This window comes from Colias eurytheme, chromosome 12 (assembly GCF_061535395.1).
Source record: "Colias eurytheme isolate Ceu_HAF_F1 chromosome 12, ilColEury1 Martin Lab GWU primary, whole genome shotgun sequence".
In the NCBI taxonomy this organism is placed as follows: domain Eukaryota; kingdom Metazoa; phylum Arthropoda; class Insecta; order Lepidoptera; family Pieridae; genus Colias; species Colias eurytheme.
In genome coordinates, this window is record NC_142991.1 from 10,106,953 (window position 1) to 10,129,676 (window position 22,724).

At 33.7% G+C, this 22,724-nt stretch overlaps 1 protein-coding gene across 1 annotated transcript in view; it reads left to right on the forward strand.

The window, feature by feature from the left end:
• The window catches only part of Ac76E (adenylate cyclase type 2 Ac76E), a 188,065-nt gene that overhangs the window by 39,985 nt on the left and 125,356 nt on the right, over positions 1-22,724 (forward strand). Inside the window, exon 2 of the mRNA XM_090108127.1 lies at positions 19,566-19,711. Coding sequence (XP_089964253.1) covers positions 19,566-19,711 — 146 coding nt within the window. The remainder of the gene's footprint in view (positions 1-19,565; positions 19,712-22,724) is intronic.

Below are 22,724 nucleotides of genomic sequence, written 5' to 3' on the forward strand. Positions count from 1 at the left end.
AGGCATTTAATTTATCAAAACACAGTATACATATGATATAACAAAAACAAAACACTAGCCAGTTATAAGTTCGAACAATTCTAACGTGGCGCCATCTAGTTTGCGATAAGGAACTAAACGTAGACGGTATTGAACATCCCGCCCACCAAAAGCACCTAGTGCTTTTCTAAACAAAAATAAACCTATAGAACAATTCAGTTGAAGAGTACATTTAACCTAATAAACACAAAGTAATTCTTATAACATCTCAATGTAAACAATAGAAACTCTTATTACATACATCTAAACTCAACATAAACAATCGAAACTCTTATAACATAGTCTAAACTCAACGTAAACAATAGAAACTTGAGAGTGAACTAAAACAATATTGACTTCTAAACAACAACATTTTTCAATGTAAAAGATAGGAACTAAAAAATACTGCTACATTAACTTAACTAAGAATTCTATACAATAACTAATGAGCTAGGCCTTTGGTAAAATGCATAACTTATTACAAGGACGTTTACAAAGACCGTTCTTAGTTTTAATTGTTACAACTCGGGTAAGGTTGTCTTTACCCGGATGTTTTTCAACGATTTTCCCTAATAACCATTTAGCTGGAGGAACATTGTGGTCCCTTATAATAACAATATCGTTAACGTCAGGTTCTGTCTTTTTTGAAAACCATTTGTACCTATTATTTAACGTCACTAAATACTCATTTGACCACGTCTTCCAAAAATTATTAACCATCCGTTGAGTAAGTTTCCATCTTTGAAGACCTGTGAGAGAGGTCTTTGAATAATCGCTTTCAGGAATTAAAACTAATGGTTCACCGACTAAGAAGTGCCCAGGTGTGAGGGGCATCTCGTCACCTGGATTATTACTAATTGCAGAAATTGGACGGGAGTTTAAGCACGCTTCTACTTGGGTCAACACAGTTGTCAGTTCTTCGAAGGTAAGTATTGCGTCTCCTACTATTCTTTTCAGGTGTGTTTTTGCTGAACGAACACCCGCTTCCCACAGCCCTCCAAAGTTAGGCGCGTGTGGGGGTATAAAATGCCAAGTGGTTCCGTCCTGGGTAAGTAAATTACTAATTTCGTCGGCCAACTCTGATTTCGCTTGACACAACATTTTACGCAGCTCTTTATCCGCACCAACGAAATTAGTTCCATTGTCGCTGTACAGATCGCGGCAGTGCCCTCTTCGAGACACAAAGCGTTTGAATGCCGCTATGAATCCAGAACTGGTAAGGTCTGACACAGCTTCTAAGTGGATCGCCTTAGTCGCCATACACACAAATAGGCAAATATAGCCTTTATAGGATTTCGATCCTCTACCAGGCGAAAACCTAATATCTATGTACCCGGTAAAATCAACACCTGATGACCTAAATGGTTTATCCGGAGTCAATCTAACCTTAGGAAACTGGCCCATTAATTGGTTGTTATTCTGGCGAGAATAACGTAGGCAAGTCATGCATTCTCTGTAGCACTTCTTCACCTTTTCTCTAATTCGTAGGATCCAAAATTTACTTCTAAGGAAGTTTATCATAAGCTGTGGCCCCCCGTGAAGTGTTCTGTGGTGCGCATCCAATATTAATAACCTAGTGAGATGAGACTCACTGGGCATTATTAGAGGATGTTTCTTATTAAACTGCACAGAAGACAGTTGTATTCGACCGCCCACCCTTAGCAACCCTTTTTCATCAAGAAAGGGTGCAAGAGTGTGCAGTGGACTTCCTTTAGTAACACTTCCGGCTCGAGACATTAACTTATTAATTTCATCTTCAAAATATAGTCTTTGGGTAGCTTTTACAATTGTATCTAATGTAGTGTTCATTTCATTGGTCGTAATTCTTTTATTAATATCTCTTAATTCTTTAGGTTCTCTCAGTTTTAGAAATTTTCTACAGTAAGATAAAACTCGTAACATTCTAGTTAGATTTGAAAACCGCTCCCATATAAATTCTTCAGCAGTTCGCATCGTATTGGTAAGTACCTTTAACGGTCGTACTTCAACATCAGTATCAACATCTAAATGTGAACCATAAACATGGTTTTCGTGTAGACTCTTAGGGCCATGCCACCAAAGATCATAATGAACTAGTTCTCGAGAGGATATACCCCTGGAGGCACAATCGGCTGGATTTTGGTCTGAGGCAACATGGTTCCATTGATTACTATCTAGAACAGTCAAAATCTCGGAAACCCTGTTGCTTACAAACGTCGTCCATCGGCTGGGTTCTCCACGGAGCCATGCAAGCACTATGGTCGAGTCGGACCAGGCAAACAACTTATCTTTAGGTACCTGCAGTACCTGTGCAACCTCAGAAATTAATTTGGCAGCCAACAACGCCGCGCATAGTTCCATTCTCGGAATGGATATCTCCTTCTGAATTGGGGCGACTTTAGTTTTAGATGTGACTACATTTACGTGAGTATTACCTTCGGTGTCCATGGTTTTCAGGTAGACGACAGCAGCATAAGCTACCTGAGAAGCGTCAGCAAATACGTGAAGCTCAACTGGACCATCATTCGTTGTAGAAAGCCACCTAGGAACATTTATACCTCGAATACCATCTAACTCTTTTCTAAAATGTAGCCATTGATTTAATAATTCTGACGAAAGATTTTCATCCCAATTTAATCCAGATTTCCACAGTGTTTGCATGAAGATCTTCGCCGTAATAAGGACTGGAGCAACCCAACCCAAAGGGTCGTAAAGTCGCGCAATATCAGACAACACTTTCCGTTTGGTTACAGGCTCATCTAACTCCGGTAAGTTGTAAGTATACTCAAATTTATCTATGTTTTTATTCCAGGAAATACCCAACACCTTAATTGTATCATTGATTTTAAAAATAAATGTATCCTTTGCAGATTGATTATCATTTTCGATATGATTCAGTAATTTTGGACAATTACTGCACCACTTTTGGAGCTTAAATCCACCTTTAGACATTAATTGATTCATCTCTTTATAAATATCTATAGCTTTCTCTTCTGAATTACAACCGGTCAACAAATCATCCATATAAAAATCTTCAAGTGTAATTTTTGCGGCAAGTGGATATCTCAACTCTTCATCTCGAGCCAATTGTTGCAGTGACTTAACCGCCAAATACGGTGCACAAGCAGTACCGAAGGTAAGTCGCGATAGCTTAAAATGCTGCATGGGTTGCGATGGATTAGCCCGCCATAAAATTCTTTGGAAATTTGAATCATCTTCATGTACCACTATCTGTCTATACATCTGTACGATGTCTGCCACAATACAATAAATATGCGTTCGCCACCTCATTATAATGTGGCGCAAATCTTGTTGAATTTTAGGTCCAACGAGTAACGTGTCATTCAATGATACGTTATTATTCCCCTTGCACGACGCATCAAAAACAACACGAAGTTTGGTGGTTTCCTTGTCTTCCCTTATCACGGCGTGATGAGGTAGGTAAAAGGAAAATGGATACTCAATATCCTCCTTACTTAAAATCGGTTCCATGTGTTTTTGATTCTGGTAGTCGACTATAACCTTCTCATATTCAGCGTGCAAGTCAGAATTCTTTTTAAACTTTCTTTCTAATACCTTAAACCTCTTCAAAGCAACTTCCTTGGAATTTCCGTACACACACTTTGGATCTGGCTCCTTAAATGGCAATCTCACTACGTAACGACCTTCTTCATTTCTTGTGGTAGTACTCTCATATATTTCTTCACATCTGATTTCTTCCTTCGTAAGTTTCTTTCCTATTAAATCTGGTTCTCTTTCAATTTCCCAAAACTGTGTCAAAATATTATCTTCTCTTACCTGTAAATGTAAATTTACTACTCTAGGATTTGATTCTTCATTTTCGCCTATTCTTCCAGACAAGATCCAGCCAAGATGAGTATTCTGTGCAATAGGACCGTCATGTATGGGATGTTTCAAGAAACCACTCAACATTATTTGACTGAAAATATTTACTCCTAAAATAATATCTATCTTACCAGGTGAACCATATTTGGGATCTGCTAACGGTAGATTATTGAGCTCTGGCCAATCAAAAATGGAAACCTTACTCGACGGAAGAAAAGATGTTAAAGATGGCAACACATATGCATTTACTGAAACAGAAAATCCATGATTATGTAGTGATTCTAACTCCAAAGAAACAATGTGCTTAGATCTAAGTTTACCATCACCTACTCCAGTTATTAAACCATTTATTGGTGTGCGCTTAAGACATAAATATTGTACAGTACTTTCGGTAATAAAAGAGGCCTCAGAGCCTTGATCGATTAATATTCGCGCAGTTTGGACGCACCCATTTGCTGATTTAACCCTAGCTAATGCTGTAGCTAATAGCACTTTGACCTGATGTGTATCTTTCGCAAAATGAGCTACTACTTTCTTATCATACTGGCGATTCTCATCTAAACTCGTCGGTTGGTGGGTAGTACTCGTACTTGGTTCCCCAGACACAGGGAGAGGATTTCTTTCTATATGCAGCAGGGTGTGGTGTCGTCTGCCACAACGCCGGCAACACGTCGACTGGTGACAGCTCCTCACGTTGTGGTTGGATGAGAAACAATTGAAGCAAAGTCTCTTGGCTTGAATAAACTCATATCTCTCTTCGGGAGACTTGCCTCCAAATTGTTTACATTGGTATAATAAATGAGCATCTGAACAGCATACGCAGACTTTACTATTTTCTTTGTAAGTATCTTTTTTATTATCTTGTAAAATATGAAACGCCTTTTGTCTTGTTTGCTTTGGACTTATACTAATCTTCATGTTTGGTTTAGATTCACCTACTAGCATCTCCAATGTTCTAAATCTACTTTCCAGGAAGGTTACGAGCTCACTCCATTTTGGGATGCTGTCGGTTTGAGATCGGCCAGCCTCGGTCTCCCACTGGCGGCGGGACTCTAAATCTAATTTTGACACTATTAAAAAATTAATGATCGCATCCCACGAAGACACCTCAATATCTAAATTCTTTAGAGCCTTCAAACCTGCCTCCGTGGTATCGATAAGATGTTTGATTGCTGTAGCCGACTCGCTAGACATAGGCTTTTGACCGAACAAACGTTTTAGAATTTCGTTGACATTGAATCTTTTATTATTATACCTGCGCTTCAATCTATCCCACGCCTCTTCATAATTTGTATCGGTAGTCGATAAGCTCCTTAATAAATTCTCTGGTTCGCCTTTTAAACTACATTTCAGGTAATGCAACTTCTGAACCTGGCTTAATGATGGATTTCTATCGATCAAAGAGACAAACATGTCGTGGAAGCTCTGCCATTCTTCATAATTACCCGAAAATGTAGGTAACTGTATTTGTGGGAGCTTAACTTCACTACCTGCACAGGTGACGTTCGATGGACTGACTTTAGAAGAACCCGCTGAGCTGGAACCAAGATCAATCTTCATTTTTGATTTGTAACTAATATAAATTTCTTCTAGGTTATCATAGATCTCTTCGGTAAAATAGGGAGTTTTTTCGCGTTCCCTTTTTGATGCAACTGATATAATATTCAAATGGTTCTCGGTAAACTTCTTCCAACTTGCCTCTAAACATTCTAATTTTATTTCTATGTAAACGTTTGTCAGTCTCTCTTTTGGGGTCTTTTTATAATTTGAAAAACTTTTATTTATTTGTTCATGTATCTCTACTTGCTGAGCAACGAATGGATCCATTTCTTCTATCTTTAATTTTATTCAAAATTTTTCTAAGTCCAAAGTGTATACAAATTTTTATAAAATTTTTCTAAGTCCAGTATTCTTACAAATTTTTATCAATTTTTTCTAAGTCCCATATGCATACTAATTTTTATCAAATTTTTCTAAGTCCCATATGCATACTAATTTTTATCGAATTTTTCTAAGTCCAATATTTAATCAAAATTTTCTAAGTTAATATTTAAGCTAATTTTTATAAGTCCAAGTTATCACAACACTGAATTTTTACAAGTCTTTATTGTCCACTTAGTTCACTTTACTCACGGTTTTTACAAGTCCTTTTTATTCCTTTATTCCCGGGTTTCGGCACCAGATGTCGCTGCGTACACTGTCACTAATTCACTATACTTGGATTCACTAATAAAACACCACTGCTGTTGTAAGGCATTTAATTTATCAAAACACAGTATACATATGATATAACAAAAACAAAACACTAGCCAGTTATAAGTTCGAACAATTCTAACGTGGCGCCATCTAGTTTGCGATAAGGAACTAAACGTAGACGGTATTGAACAATAATAATTTAGACAGACAATAGTCTCATTATACAAGACTAGCTTTCCACCCGCGGCTTCGCCCGGGTTGTCTTAAACCTAATAAATTATATACTCAAACCGTCCTCTTGAATCACTCCATCTATTAAAAAAAAACACGCATCAAAATCCGTTGCGTAGTTTAAAAGATTTAAGCATACAAAGGGACATAGGGACAGAGAAATCGACTTTGTATAATACTACCTATGTAGTGATTTAAACACTAGAGTCTAGACACTTTGACTCTACAATGAAAGAGTCATATTTACTTTAACACTTTCATATCTTATTTTTAATAAATAATAACTATTTGCTATACCTAAGTAAAAAAATAAATAAAAAAACACCATTTAAAAAGAACTTGTGAAATTATTGTATTGTCACCGATCATTGATAAGTGTACAAAGTTTGAATTAATCTGTTGAATTAATCCGTTCAAAGTGAGTTAAAAGTGTCCATAAAATAGTCACATACAAACATACAGATATAACAGGAGAAGCTAATATAATGTTTTACTGACCTACTTCAATAAAATAGAGCCAAACTCTATATTATCAAACACATACCAACAATGTGATAACAGTTTATTTAAATAATAACCTATTCACATTGGTTATTTCCTATCTATCAATAGTGTTTATTTACGCCAGTCATTCAATAAGGAACGAGCCAGTTTGAACCGGTTACTCATAAGGGACGGTTGTACGCGGGAACGAATTTTCCCGCCCAAACTTTTCGCGCGCTCTTGTTGTGTTTTTTTTAAAGAAAAAAAAATGTAGCAAGGAGGTTTTATTACACTTTTTGATCGGTTTTAAAAATGAATGACATAGAAGAAGTTGTTGTTGAAGGTAAGGGGTGATTAGATAATAAAATTGCCTTTTTTGTGGTTAAATAAATTTAATACTTAAAAGAAGTTTGTTATTATTTTTCTTACTACTGTATAATTTAGTTCAAAACATTAAAATCGATTTTATCGGTTGACTATAATATGTACAGCCTGGCAATTTATACACAAAAAGAAAAGACTAAAATAGCAAGAGTAATTATCTTGGTAATTGTATAGCCATTTTAATAGGCAACATTTGACAGTTCAACAAAATTCAAAAACGTAACCTAGTAACGATGACATAGAATCACATGATATTTCGTTTTGTTAGAACTGCACATTTGCTTAACTTTTTTCAATTACGATTACATATTTATAATAATAATAACCGATACAAGTAATTTTAAGATTTGATTTTACTGATAAACCATTCTAAACATAATAAACAATTTCTGAATTGAAGAACTGACGTCGCTACAATTTTGTGTCAATAAACTTTTTTTCTTTATAAATACCAGAGACGTTACTCTAAAAATCGAAATCTGACACCTAGAATCGAATGCATTGATTACTTGTGAATAAAAATCATCATAAATTAATAAATGTGTTTCAAGTTCGATTGCCAAATGTTTCAAATGCGTATCGATTAATTCACTTTAATCGATGTTTTTAAGCAGGTTACCTCTCTTCGAAGATAAAATTGATAGACGTCAAATGTTGCCTATTAAATTGGCTCGACCATGGCTCGACTAATATATAAATTTTTTGACGCAATACAAATTACAAACATTATTTTAAAGCCTCTAATTACATAACGTACGTAGAAATATAAAGCAAAATTAATTATAATTTACGACCAAAATAAAATGTTTATTTCAAAAATTTGCTCCAAGGAAGTAATTCAGTAATAAAAGTACACAGTGCTCTCAAACATAATTGTATACAGTAAAAGCTGAAATTAGCGTAATTACTCCCAAAATTAAACCTTTCTTAGCATAATAACTTAATTGCTATATTATATTAACCACTGGAAAACCCGAGAAGGACGTTTTTGGTTCTCTTCTATTAAATTAACTTGCCCGAAAATTATTTAATTGTCCCTAGTTTTGTATACTTAATCAAAATAATTTGGTGTTTAACATAAAATAAATAAATAAATAAATAAATAAATAAACATCATGCTGTATTATGTATGTATCCTTTTGTCTTCGCCAGTTTAGAGGCAAAAAAAGAGCGTGTGTGCCGAGCACATGTGTCAGAAGTGAAACTTCTTTGGTAAGATTAAAAGATACCAAAACGTTCGCCTTGCTACATGACGTGACGGTATTGCCATGGCGCGACGTAGAAAGTTTACCTTCAAAAAAATCGGGTAAACAGCTAGAATGCAGTAACAAGAGTTTTCGGCCTGATAAACAATTCTTTTTCGAATACAATATTAAAACCTTGTTAGTCGTGACGTGAATGTATACAAACTGTGAATCGTTTGTGCTGTTTGTTTGTTCTGTAAAGTTCGTATTAAATATTTAAGGATTCACCGTGCTGAAGGCGAGATGTGCAATCTACTATTATCATGGGAAATAAAGAAACATTTTACAGACTGTGTTCTTTTTTTAGGAGGGTTTGTTAAATATAGTAGTGAAGTATGGGACAAATGCATATGTATAATTAACCGACTTCAAAAAAAAAGGAGGAGGTTATCAATTCGGCCGGTATATATATTTTTTTTTATCGATTTCCTTTATGGGCAAGTAGTTAGTAAGCCTTCTGCTGCTATATCGAGATATTAAATATTGTTTAACGCGGAATCGAACCCTGAACTTTATGTACAATAAATACTAACAGCACAAATCATACTACCTATACTAAAAGAGACAAAAAAATAATAAAAAGCATCTCTATCATTATAGAAAAACTATGATTTAAACAAGGCTTTAAAATTAATTTTTTGTTTAGCTGTGGGAAATTCTTTTTGCTCAAAAGAATCAGGTTATGGCAGTATTCTTTCTCGTCTATACCTATATTATAAAGCTGAAGAGTTTGTTTGTTTGTTTGAACGCGCTAATCTTGGAAACTAATGGTCTGATTTGAAAAATTCTTTCGGTGTTAGATAGCTCATTTACCTATCGAGGCAGGCTATAGGCTATATATCATCACGCTACGACCAACAGGAGTGGAGCCACGGGGGTGAAACCGCGCGGAGCAGCTAGTTATAATATGAAACTGTCATAAATCGCGAAACATGTACACGTGTACGTTTATCCTTCCTTTAATATGAGAAATAATATTATGATATTATTTTTGTTAAGCACTAGCTAAGATACTAGGTTCTCTATATCTAGATAACCATCCTTAATTGTACTACAAATGAAATCAAATCATCACTACGTTGTTACAATTAATGTTTCTGTAATATTTTATCGTAATAATAAGCCACAGACACTTGTTCTGAATTTCATACAAAATTGGAATTCAGACTCAGATTCAAATGCATTTATCAAATCAACCCAAATGAAGTATATAATTTATTAGTATATAATTTACTAGCGACCCGCCCCGGCTTCGCACAGGTGCAATGGCGGCCGGCCGGTACCGCCGCAAACGCTACGTCCCGCAATTTTTAAATCTGTAATATCTTCGAAAATATTCACTTAAATCATACGGTGTAAAGGGCCATATAGATCTATATTAAATGAACAATGTATTTAAAGTATTTAATTGGTTAATGATTAATGCTGTATTTGTCGTAAAAAGTAAATGACAAAAAAAAGTTATTGTGGGTTATCCATAAGAGATAGACATATACCATCACGGACTTTTCTGTAGACCTTTTCAATGTGTACAATACTTAGTACATTATTTTGATAAAACTCGTAGGGTTCAGCCTGCGTTTGCAATGTAAGCGGAAATAAATGTAATTATTTACGACATCACATTAGAAACCTCAAAAATAACAGTACTTCTCCACTATTTAATGGATGTTATTATACATATAAACTTTCCTCTTGAATCACTCTGTCTATTAAAAAAAACCGCATCAAAATCCGTTGCGTAGTTTCAAAGATTTAAGCGTACAAAGGGACATAGGGACATAGGGAAATAGGGACATAGGGACAGAGAAAGCGACTTTGTTTTATACTATGTAGTGATTAGGTTCTAAACAAAGCGGGCGAAGCCGCGGGCGGTAAGCTAGTAAATTCTAAAGTGTTTAATTACCGGTCAAGCAGTTTTGAATTTAATCATAGCAAAGCAAAAAATATTTTATCTTATAAAAATTAGTTCAGATTCTCTTCACAAATCTGTCTAAATGGCATTACTAGAGTCAATTCCGAGAGTCTATAATATGTTGACGTTTAAACGTATATTATATAGGGTAGCCCTCTAGACAAGTAGACGTCTGAACCCAACCTTGAAGCTCTGGTAAATTCAAAATAAATATGTATTTATGTTTGTGTTTGAGTTTTAAACTTCGTAGACCTACGAACACGCAAATACGCCGCTAACTACGACCTAGTATGCTAAAAACAAAAGCCAACTCATATATCGGTAGAGTTGTAGCATTCTAAAGGTAAGTGTTTAATATCAGTCAAGCATGTTTGAATTAAATCATAGCAAAGCAAAGACATATTATCTCTTATAAAAATTAGTTCAGATTCTCTGCACATGTCAATTATTAAAATAAAAACAAATATGAATGACGCTCAACGACAGATTAAGCGTGTTGATACAAAAATAAGGAAGCAGACTTCTATTTGTATATTATGAAGATGCCAATCGGAGCACTTATGCCTAATCTCAACAGATAAACGAATTTTAGCTCTTAATCCATTGACATAAGGGTCAGGTACCGGTCTCATTTTGGTACGATGCCAAAGCAATTTATATAGAGTACAACAACTATTTTCACCTTGGTAGACAATTGCAGTGTCAAAGTTAAGAGTCAATGTAAAGGCCGGGTTATTGTTTTATCTAATGATATATCCGTGTTCATTATCAGGGATGTACGTGTATAATATCCTTATTAATAATACTATAAATCAGAAATATACATAATATTATGTACTGTAATTTGAGGTAACAGAATACACGGCATAACTAAAACTACCTAAGTAGGTACCTAAGTTTCAAAATTTTCATGTGTTTTTTATAACAATCACAAAATAAAAAAGACATTCAGAACAAAACTATGCAGTGTACATAGGCAATAATAGTGGACATCAAACTTCCTAAAATTTATCAAATAATTGTATTCATATGATTTTATAGTGAAAACGTAAAAAGCACCATAAAAGCTATCGTGTAAACGAACAGCTGTTTTCAAGGTTACTTGACAATTGTGGTATTAACATAGGTATATTAAGAAGAGCTGGAACGTCAACACATTTACACATTGCACATGTTAGGCCGGGAGATACTGACACAAAATTTCGGGTCATTTGTAACAGGATGGCGGTCTAGAGGGGTGTTAGTACGCAATGACAAAAAGAAAAATGATGGTCAGAACGCTGGTACCGGCGGACTAGTCGCGTGGGCGTTAGTCGGATAAATAGCGAAAGTCCAACGATTTGTAACACAAAAATTTTAGAATTTACCGATAGCCCTTAAAAAAGATGTAGGTAGGCGGTAGTGTCATGCCATACAGTTACGATGTGACTTACAGTCCGCCATATCGACGTGAATGCGTTGATTTAAAAAAAAACAATTCAACCATTTGTACCGGGCTCACTTTTGCACAGGTAACCATCGTCGTGCAGCCATTTACTAAAATCGCCATGCCATACTTTTCGGACGATTCCAAATGGTCGCCATACCGCGGAAAATCTGGAAATTTTTGAATTTTTTTTCTCGCCAAACGATTTGTACCACCCTACATTTTTTTTTCAACAACTCCTGAATGATTATAAATAGAAATGTGATAATGCCATACCTGTGGGAGGTGGCGAATGTGTATAAGATTTTTTTCTTATTGTAAGATTTTATTCGTAGTTTGAACGATTTGTAGCAGTATGGCACTAATTTTTCCCTCTATTAAAACTTAAAAGTATGGCAAATATAATAATGGTCACGTTGCATCATATACTTTCCAAAAATGCCGTACTGGTACAAATCGCCAATTCTTTTCATTTTTTTTTACGTCTTGGCTTAAGTCTTACAATCATCCGCCCCATGTTTGCAATCTGCGATATTTTTTTCTAGGTAGAATTGTATACAAACGAAATGACCCGAAATTTTGTGTCAGTATCTCCCGGCCTATGTATGTGTCATATTTTGCAATTGTTTATAAATACAGGGTGATGTAATTGGTGTAGTACGAATATCTAAAAATCTATGAAGAATTTTGTGATACAGTAAATGGAAGAATTATAGACTATTTTACAGTATTTAATAAAATCATTTAATTTTTTGTTCATTTTCATTAGAAATGTCAATTTTTCTCACCAAGGTGGAAATTTGGATGATAAGGATCTTGTTAGAAAAATATAAATTTTGACTAAAATCGGCATTTTTTTTTCAAAAATCAAATTACTAATTAATAATCAGAGTTATCACATTATTAAAAAAAATAAGCCAAACTATACACAATTTTTACCTACTTGATGCAATCCTCAAAGATCATGGACATAGTGTATTGCGCCTTCCACCATACCATCCAGAACTCAACCGAATAGAGTTACTATGGGGCATAATTAAAGGGAAAGTAGCATCACAAAATGTGAACTTTAACTTGAAAACTGTGGAAGAATTATTTAGAAAGGAAGCAAATGCTATTAGTCTGGATATGTTTAGTGACGTTTGGGGAAAGACGCGAGAACATGAGGAAAAATATATTCAATTAGAACCAAAAGTAGATAATTACACTGACTCATTTATACATTAAGAGATTCCGACAACGAAACATCGAGTTCTTCGAGCGATGAAAGTTTCAGTGAAGTAGAAGATTACGATTATGATTAAATAGATTCTTCTTCTTCTCTATAGATACTGCTTTCTGAATTGGTGGTAAATGTTAAAACTGTTAAACTGTTATGACGATTCAAAAGTGCTTCTAGAAGAAGTCTAATTGTATAAATGTTTGAGTTTGAGTTTAAAACCAATAGTGTGAAAATTATACAATAAACATGTAACACATATTTGTTAGCGCGTATTGGTAGGTATTACGTACTTACTACAAATATAATATTTCTTAGATATCTTTACTCGACCAAAGTCAGGAATTTAATTATTATTTGATAATTGAATGATTATTAATACTTTTATCCAATTGATTATTATTAGAATAAATAATTAACTTCATCAATTGATTTACTTTTAAATTATAATTTTACAGGTAAATTATGAGAGCTTTCATAAGTAATTATATTTGCATACTAGATTTCCGCCCGCGGCTTCGCCCGCGTTTTCAAAGGAAAACCCGCATAGTTCCCGTTCCCGTGGGATTTCCGGGATAAAACCTATCCTATGTGTTAATCCAAGTTACCCTATATATGTGTGCTAAATTTCATTGTAATCGGTTCAGTAATTTTTACGTGAAAGAGTAACAAACATCCATACATCCATACATCCATACAAACTTTCGCCTTTATAATAGTATTAAGATATATATATATATATCTACAACGCACCCATTTTACAATTCAAGTCTAAAATGAAACTAGAGTCGCATTTATTTTTGAACATACTGTAAGTGAAATTGCATAAGTGTGAGTACTGTGAACATGCCAGCTTTCCCTAATTGACCGATAATATCTATGAAACAATAACGTTTTGATTGTTTGTTCCAAATATGATTATTACCAGTAAGTCCACAGTAATCTATACTATCTATACCTACTAATATTATAAAGAGGACAAGTTTGTAATTATGTATGTATCTATGTAAGTATGTATGGTTTTCACGCATAAACCTCTCAACCGATTTTGATGAAATTTGGCACAGACAATCTTCAGACCCTGAGAAAGAACAAAGGCTACCTTTTATTGCGAAATATGTACCATGGGCGAAGCCGGGGCGGACCGCTAGTTAGATCATAAATTAATAATTTAGGCCACTAGTTAAGATTTGAAAACCTTAAGAAAAAAAATACATACAATCTAGAAATACAAATATTTTACATGCAACATAGATTTATCATCAATCTCAATTATTAATTACAGGAAAATTCATATTAAATTGAAAATTAATTCAATGTTTTTATTATAAATGAATGTTTACCCGCAGTTAAATAACATTGCACCACAATATATAAATTTACGTCTATAGATCTATGATTGCCCTTACAAATGAATGAAATTTAATAAAAAGGATGAATGTACCTACCTATGTTACCTTAATTGAAAATTACACAAGTTACTTTTAACCATAAAATATGAAACGTTTACAAGAGTTTCATGCCATTTATAAAAATCACAGCAATTTTTACAACCATTGAAATTATTGTCTATCGTCTATCTTCGCATCCTTATGATGCATTTACACGTTCGTGATTGCTATTCTCCTCGTGACTGAACGATATATTTGACGAAACATTCGTATAGGATTGTGATGCGAACCACAGTTCACACATTTGTCTTCTTATCGATTTCGTCGGAAAATATAACATAACCCAAGCGAAAGCTTAGTATGGGATCAGATCGTGCCGTGTGTGAAAATTGTCCCGAAATATTTATTTATTTATATAATTTTTTTAGGTTTAAGACAAAGCGGGCGAAGCTGCGGGCGGAAAGCTAGTTATACATAGTACGAACACTTTGAAAGTGCTTAAGTAACTTGCATTACCTGCACCTAACTATACAGTGACGCTAATAGCACTTTGCTTCTGAATTTACGAGACAAAGGAAGGGAAATATTGATGTATGAGATATCTACCCTAGTTTAGTAGAGGCACGTGATTATCGCCTCTCTATCTCTTATTATTATTTGCAGGCTTTTTTTAAAGAGGTTTGTGTGTAGTTTTATAAACTAGCTGTTCACCCTGCTCCGCCTAGTCCACTTTTTTAAGATTATGATGTATTTTTTTCAGTTATTGTCTTAATTTGATAGGAGAGAAATTTAACAAATAAAAAGATAATTAAAATCTGTTCAACCTTTTATATTGGTTTTAGGCAATTTTGGAATTGCAACCATAATTGACTTGTCTTGTGTATAAGCAAGCAGGGGCAATTTAGAGAACAGAAAAATTGCTCCGATTGCCAATATTGGAAAACTCTTGGTTGGACCGAGATTATTCCAATATTGCCCCGGTGGCAGGTACGTGCATGAGTAGCAGGCTTGTCGTATCATAATTTCATATATTCATTAATATTAATACAATAGTTTAACAAATATTGTGCTGGTGATACCTGGAAATAATAAATATAAAATTCCTCATACTTTCTGTTTTACCCAAGAGTAATTAACTTCAAAGGCTTATGTTACAAATAAACGCCAAAACCCTTTAACCTATATAAAGTAGGTACTAACATCTTACAGTACTAGCGGTCCGCCCTGGCTTCGCCCGTGGTACCTTCATGTTTAAACTATCCTATCTCTCAAGTTGGATCGAACTGCACATGGTGTGCGAATTTTATTATAATCGGTTAAGTGATTTAGGAGTCCATTGAGGACAAACATTGTTACACGAGATTTTAAATATATATTAAGACTAGCGGTCCGCCCCGGCTTCGCCCGTGGTACATATGAAAAATAGATGTTGGCCGATTCTCAGATTTACCCGATATGCACAGAAAATTTCATGAGAATCGGTCCACCCGTTTCGGAGGAGTATGCAGACTAACATTGTGACACGAGAATTTTATATATAAGATGTAGTAGTAAATAGTAAATTAGGTAAGTAAAACCTGATTAAACAAACATGGAGATAAAACAGCATCCCAGCATTTCTAGCTAATCCCTAATCCCTACGGGTATCTCCATTAATTAGTAATTTATAGTTTCTTAATAACATGCTCAGAAATTAAAGAGCTGCTTTATATTTAACGTTACTATGTAATTATAATAATTACACATATTATATTATGAAATCTACTTATAAATAAACTAGCGGTCCGCCCCGGCTTCGCCCATGGTACCTATATGTTTAAACTATCCTATCTCTCAAGTTGGATCGAACTGCACATGGTGGGCAAATTTTATTATAATCGGTTAAGTGATTTTGGAGTCCATTGAGGACAAACATTGTTACACGAGATTTATATATATTAAGATATTAATTTTTATTTCTGATAGATCCTCTAACTTCAAAAAAGTAAGTTCTCATCCTATTATGGAGTCTCCGTAATTACTCCAAAATAAAATATTCTTCCTTCCGATTTACAGACAAAATTTGTAAAAGAACTCAACACTTCAGTGAAAATAAAACTAAGAGACAACGAAACTACAAATAAAGCTTAGCAACTAGGTACTAATAAGTTTTTTAAATAATAACCATAAAACCATTCCATATACGATGAATACACTGTATAAATCTAGTCTGAGAATATTTGATTTAGAACATGAATGAATATATGTAGGTAGAGCTAGATCAAAGTTTTAGGTCTCTGGTGATAACTAAATTTTGGCTCACTTGTTTCATAGTTTATTGGTTGTATTCAATTTGAAATCCTTGTGTGTTATATCAATCAGTATTCAGTAGTCACAGTTAATCAAGTTGATAAATGGCTTAATAATGTCAAAATAAACTTTTTTATACCTACTAATGAAACTTAACTTAATATTATAAAGCTGAAGAGTTTATTTGTTAGTTTGAACGGACTAATCTCAGGAACTGCTAGTCAAATTTTAAAACATTATTTTCGTGTTAGATAGCTCATTTATCGAGGAAGGCTATATTATATCATCACGCTAAGACCAACAGGAGCGGAGCCACGCGAGTGAAACCGCGGGGCGCAGCTTGTATATGCTATAAAGCAGGATGACATTAGGAGGCGCGTTCTTCTTGAAAATTCAATTCTCTTCAAAACGTGATAGTTATAATAAACAATTTATTGTTCTTAATTGATCTTTATAACTAAGTTGATACAGTTTAGACTTTAGGGCAACACAATTTTACATCAATCTTCAGAAATAATTTAATAGCTTGTTTTCTGTAAGACCAATCCAATTATTTTTTACGAAATGTTGCTCTAACTATTCTTATAAATATGTGTAATTTCGTCTCTACTTTTATCATGATATTTCAAATTAGCTTGAAAAACTAAAATGTACGATGACAATTACAGACCTTGTTATTTTTATGTATTTGTTAACGTAATATCATTATATTATTTCGTTCTTTGCTAATAGTTTGAAAAATAACTGTGAAATGAGCTTACAAGGCACATATTATAATAAATGCTTTTAATACTTGTCACAATTATTCCCTTATTTGTAGGTACTATTAGACGTTGCTTCGAACCAAATTTTAAGGTACCTACTGAAAATTGCGAAAGTTTGCAGCATAAATAAATAAATCGTTTAGTTATTTTCTACCATAATTTGTTACATAAATTTAATGACCCAGGCTCCTAATACAGCCTACGTACCTATTAACTGTTTTCATCATAATCTCTTTGAGCTATAAAAGTAGAAAGACACATTAAAGTAACAAGATATAAACAATAACAGCTTTATAATTTCCGAATCGCACTTTATATCGCACTTGATTTGTATTTTAAAAAGGACTTGAAATGAGAGATGAAAACTTAATGCCATTCTTGTAAGGTATGATTATCTACGTAATATACCTACGATGATTCTAGTTTCTACAACATAACCTTAATCTCTTACCTAATTTGCCCCACGAAAAGCTTCCTTATTCCCAACCCGTGGTTTAATTCATTCCCAGCTTTATGGCGGATCTTGGCAAGCGACAATTTATTTGTCCCCCAAAAGGTTTTAACTCGATAAATTTTATATTCTACGTTGATTGAAAAGCCTTGGATTTTATGATAGAACTCAATAAAGGTGGATTGGTGACCGTTTATCATTTGCTGATTTGAAAATTGATGATGGTGTCTTTAGTTTATTAGCTGTCAATCGTCGGTCGTTAGTCTTTAGTAATCATTACTATTATTTACACATTATTTATCTTCTTCTTATATATAAAAATGAATCCCAAAATGTGTTGGTAAGCGCATAACTCGAGAACGGCTGAACCGATTTCGATAATTCTTTTTTTATTATATTCCTTGAAGTACGAGGATGGTTATTATGTAGAGAAAACGTAAATATGTACCACGGGCGAAGCCGGGGCGGACCGCTAGTATGCTTATAAAAATAATGGATGTTATCTGTTATTTATCTATGGTGTCTTCGTAAGTTTTTATTTATTATCTTCAACCGATTGAGTTTAATTACATATTTTCATTGATATTGTACATACTTTTGTTTACAAACAGCTGAAGAAGTACTATCTACTACTTTTATCCGCGTTGCTCCGCTCCTGTTGGTCTTAGCGTGATGATATTATAACCTATCGCCTTCTTCGATATATGGACTATCTCAAACCGAAAGAATTTATCAAATCGGACCAGTAGTTCCTGAGACAAACAAACAAACTCTTCAGCTTATAATATTAGAATAGATTTATCTGTAAACGACTCAAAATCAAACCAAATTGCTACATGTTTTTATATTAAATTTTATTACAAACTAAAGTAATTTAAAAGGAGTGCGGGACGAATTTTGGGCTTGATAAAAATTATATTTCTGGTAACATAGCAACGTATAAGTAATCTTAAATTAATATCTCTGTTGCCGCAGGGGTTGGGACATTTAAATTGGATTATTTAATCGTGGAAATTTCTATTTTACTGTGTTTGATTTAAGATTTATTTTAGTTTATTTATAGTTTCTCTTGTTACTGTTTACTAGAATAAGTTTTTGTACTATGTAATTTTTAAATATCTCTAAGTATAACCTAACTTTCCGCCTGTGGTATCTTTTGTTATAGTTCTTCGTGGAGTCTAAAGGGATAGAAACGTTTTTCGTAGGTACTACGCACTTTTTTGATAAAAAAATCAATTTGGAACATTTTCAATGTTTCTTCTATTTGAATAGATCCGAATACAAAAATGCTTTAAATTCCACAGAATGATTTAGCAGTATAATACGGCTGAATTGACAAGCTTTTCTCAGTTTGAAGACAGATATAAAAAGTATTGATAGCTTCTAAACTCATCTATGTGTGCATAATTCCATCCAAATACGTTAAGCCGTTTTCAGTTTTTAGATGATAGAGCAATAAAGATATGCATCCCTAAATATAGAAGCTTACAATTTTAAAATGGATAATGCATTTATGAAAATATTAATTTTTACACTTTGCAGATGTAACAATTAATGTGTAAGTGTGTGTAAGTTATCCCTACAAAGTCTGAAAAGCAAACAATTGGTTTTTTAATATTTTGCATTATATTTTGATAAACCTTTAACTTTAAAATTAATGAATATGTAGTGTTGTGTCAATTAAATTTCATACGGGCTTCCTTTAATACGCATTTTCATTTGTCCACAGAGGAGGAGGGCACAGAGCTTGAACTAGAAGCCCTTTACAGGAGATACTGTGTCCGTCTCAAACATGCGCTATTCGTGTCCGCTCTCTGTGTCACACTACTCTGTACAGTTGTGCTTCTGTGTGCTGTGTGTATACTGCATTCACATGTAAGTATTTTGCGGAACATAATTTTTTTTGTATGTACTTACATAATTTCAAGCTCATGAAAAGCTGAATGGAATTTTTTGATTTGTCTTTCCTTGGAAAACAACTGTTAAATAAAATATACTAGCGGTCCGCCCCGGCTTCGCCCGTGGTACATGTTTATGTTTTCTTTCCATAAGAACCATCCTCATACTTCAAGGAATATTATAAAAAAAAGAATTATCGAAATCGGTCCACCCGTTCACGCGTGATGCAGTGACCAAGGAAAACGGGTTTCATTTTTAAATATATAGATAGAGGTAATTTGGTTCACTATCCCAAACGTATTACTGATTTTGTTGGCTCTTACTGGCAGTAATGATAAGATACTTTATTGGGAAATAAAAGTAAGGTTCAAAACGAATTTAATATCGGCGAAGTCGCGGGCATTGGTTAGTAATATAAAGAGACAGATAAAATGATTTTTGAATTACTTAAGGTCAAATAAAACATTAATTTTATATCAGACTAAATTAATTTATAATTGACAAATAGTGCCTAATCAAAGCTCAATTAACCGAAATAATTAATTTTGAGATTGTAATATCATAGAAATTGCTCTTATTACATTAAATATAGGTAGATTGCATTGTATTATACTTATTATAAATGAAGTAAATTTTAATTTGTCTATAGTGAATAGCATGCATTAAAAATGCATTATTTTTTATTGATATAATAAAGACGCACAAATATAATATCACTACATAGTATAAACAAAGTCGCTTTCTCTGTCTCTATGTCCTTAAGTATGCTTAAATCTTCAAAACTACGCAACGGATTTTGATGCGGTTTTTTTAATAGATAGAGGAAAGATGATGAAGAAGAAGGTTTTAGTATATAATTTATTATGTTTTAGACAAAGCGGGCGAAGCCGCGGGCGGAAAGCTATTTTATTATATTCAAACTTGAATTCATGACGAAAGTTTAAATGACAGGCTTTTAACATACTATCTAATTTGTGAAATTTATAACCACGCACATCGATTAACGTACATAGAGCACATTTTTTTCAGGATTAATTTAATTTTTTTCAAGATTATTATTTGCCAATTTATTTTCTGTAACTGGTCTTCGGTCCCAAAAATGATAAACGGTTGTTTTGAAATCTTAGCTACATACTACGTTTTTATGTATATCTGTTGCGGAATGAGTCTCCAAAAATATTTTTTAGAACTTGAAGGATACAATTATTGTTATATTTATATGACCGATATCTTATTAAATGTGATGAATGAATGAATGAATGAAAAATACTTTATTGTACACCATATAGGACAATACGAGGACTTATTAAATGTGATGTAGAGAAAATACGTAGAATACCCATATTGTTAAACTGCAATCTGCAATAAACTTTATTGTACACCATATAGGACAATACAAGGACTTATTAAATGTGATGTAGAGAAAATACGTAGAATACCCATATTGTTAAACTGCAATCTGCAATAAACTTTTCTGCGAGTATACAGGGTATACTATTGTTTTACTAAGCGCGAAGGGACTTGTAGTTTTGCATACACTGATCATGTTAAAAAATACTTAAACAACAAAATTACGTCAAAAAGTTTTTGCTAAATTTTTCCTGAAAATCCATGTTTTCTTCTCTAGCTTCGCGCAGCCAGCATATACCGCTTCGCTAATGTGAGCATTTTGTCTATGAAAACATAATCTTAAACGATAGCTCACGTGCTGGTGGCAAAGTTGGGCGGGTTGCTTGTTATGGGTGTACACATAGAGTGTTAAGAATTCATCTATGTATTTGAAAAAAAATGCGTCTGGAATTTTATAAGTATTTTTTACGAACTCAGCGTATGCAAAACTATAACCTGCTTTGAGCTTAGTATACCAACAGTGGGACACCCTGTATATATTCACCAAAATAAACGATTTCAATATACGAAACTTTGAGATAATAATTTTGAACGTTAACATTAAGCAATAATTTATTAGTTTATAGTTTAACATCCCGCCAAAATCTGGTTATCTTGTGTTTATAAGGTTATGCTATACTCGTTACTAGTGTAAAACCTAATTTAACTGATTAACCGGCTCTCTGCGGAGATATATAGGTAATGTATGCAGGTGAATTACCTAGCCAGAGGCGTAGTTTGCCTAACGGGGGCCCCGTATCAAAGTTAATAAGGGCTCCATAAGCTTTTTGTAGACACCTGAAATATCAAATTCAGTTTTTAGTTTTTATGATACACACACGTTAGGCTGCGTGGTGCTCGATTTAATATATGTAATTATCATTTACATGAACGTGTGTTTCTGAGATACTAAAATATTTCTACCTATTTCAACGTATCATACTGTTACCGTGACAGGAAGGAATCAGGCAAAAAAAAATGTTTGTATTGAAATTGAGAGCGAGAATATTTTGAAGCCTAAACATGCGACTTTGATTAATTTAATTTATACGCTCTAGGGTAATAGTCGAAGCACATAGTGTAGCTTTCCGAAGACAGGTTTCTAATCCAGTTGTAGTAACTAGAGCCCTTTACAAGCAACGTTAGAAAACACATTCGCGGTACGCTGCGTTTTGCGAAGCAAAGTGCCATTCACCTTATACTGGGGCCCGGTTATCCTGGGGCCCCGTATAATTGACAAAGCGGTTCATACGTCCCTGTACACCGCTCTCGAGTGGTTAACACAATTAACTATCAGATTATGTTCATGTGCTTTGATGTAGCAAGGAAATGATTGATGTAGGAAGGATGTAGGAGTATTTGTGTAATAAAGTGATGTGAAAGATTGTCAAATTAACTGAAAGATGTTATTACAAACGCAAAATAGTAGAGAGTATGTCTTGTTTTTTTTAAGTTATATATTTTTAATAATATGCACATAACATCGATAACATCATGGTTTATATCTAATACTTTTTAGAAAAATCATGTAGCAAGTATTCGGTTATAATTAAAATATACCCAACTTTTTATTAAAAAAAAAATTGCATCGGCTTCAAGC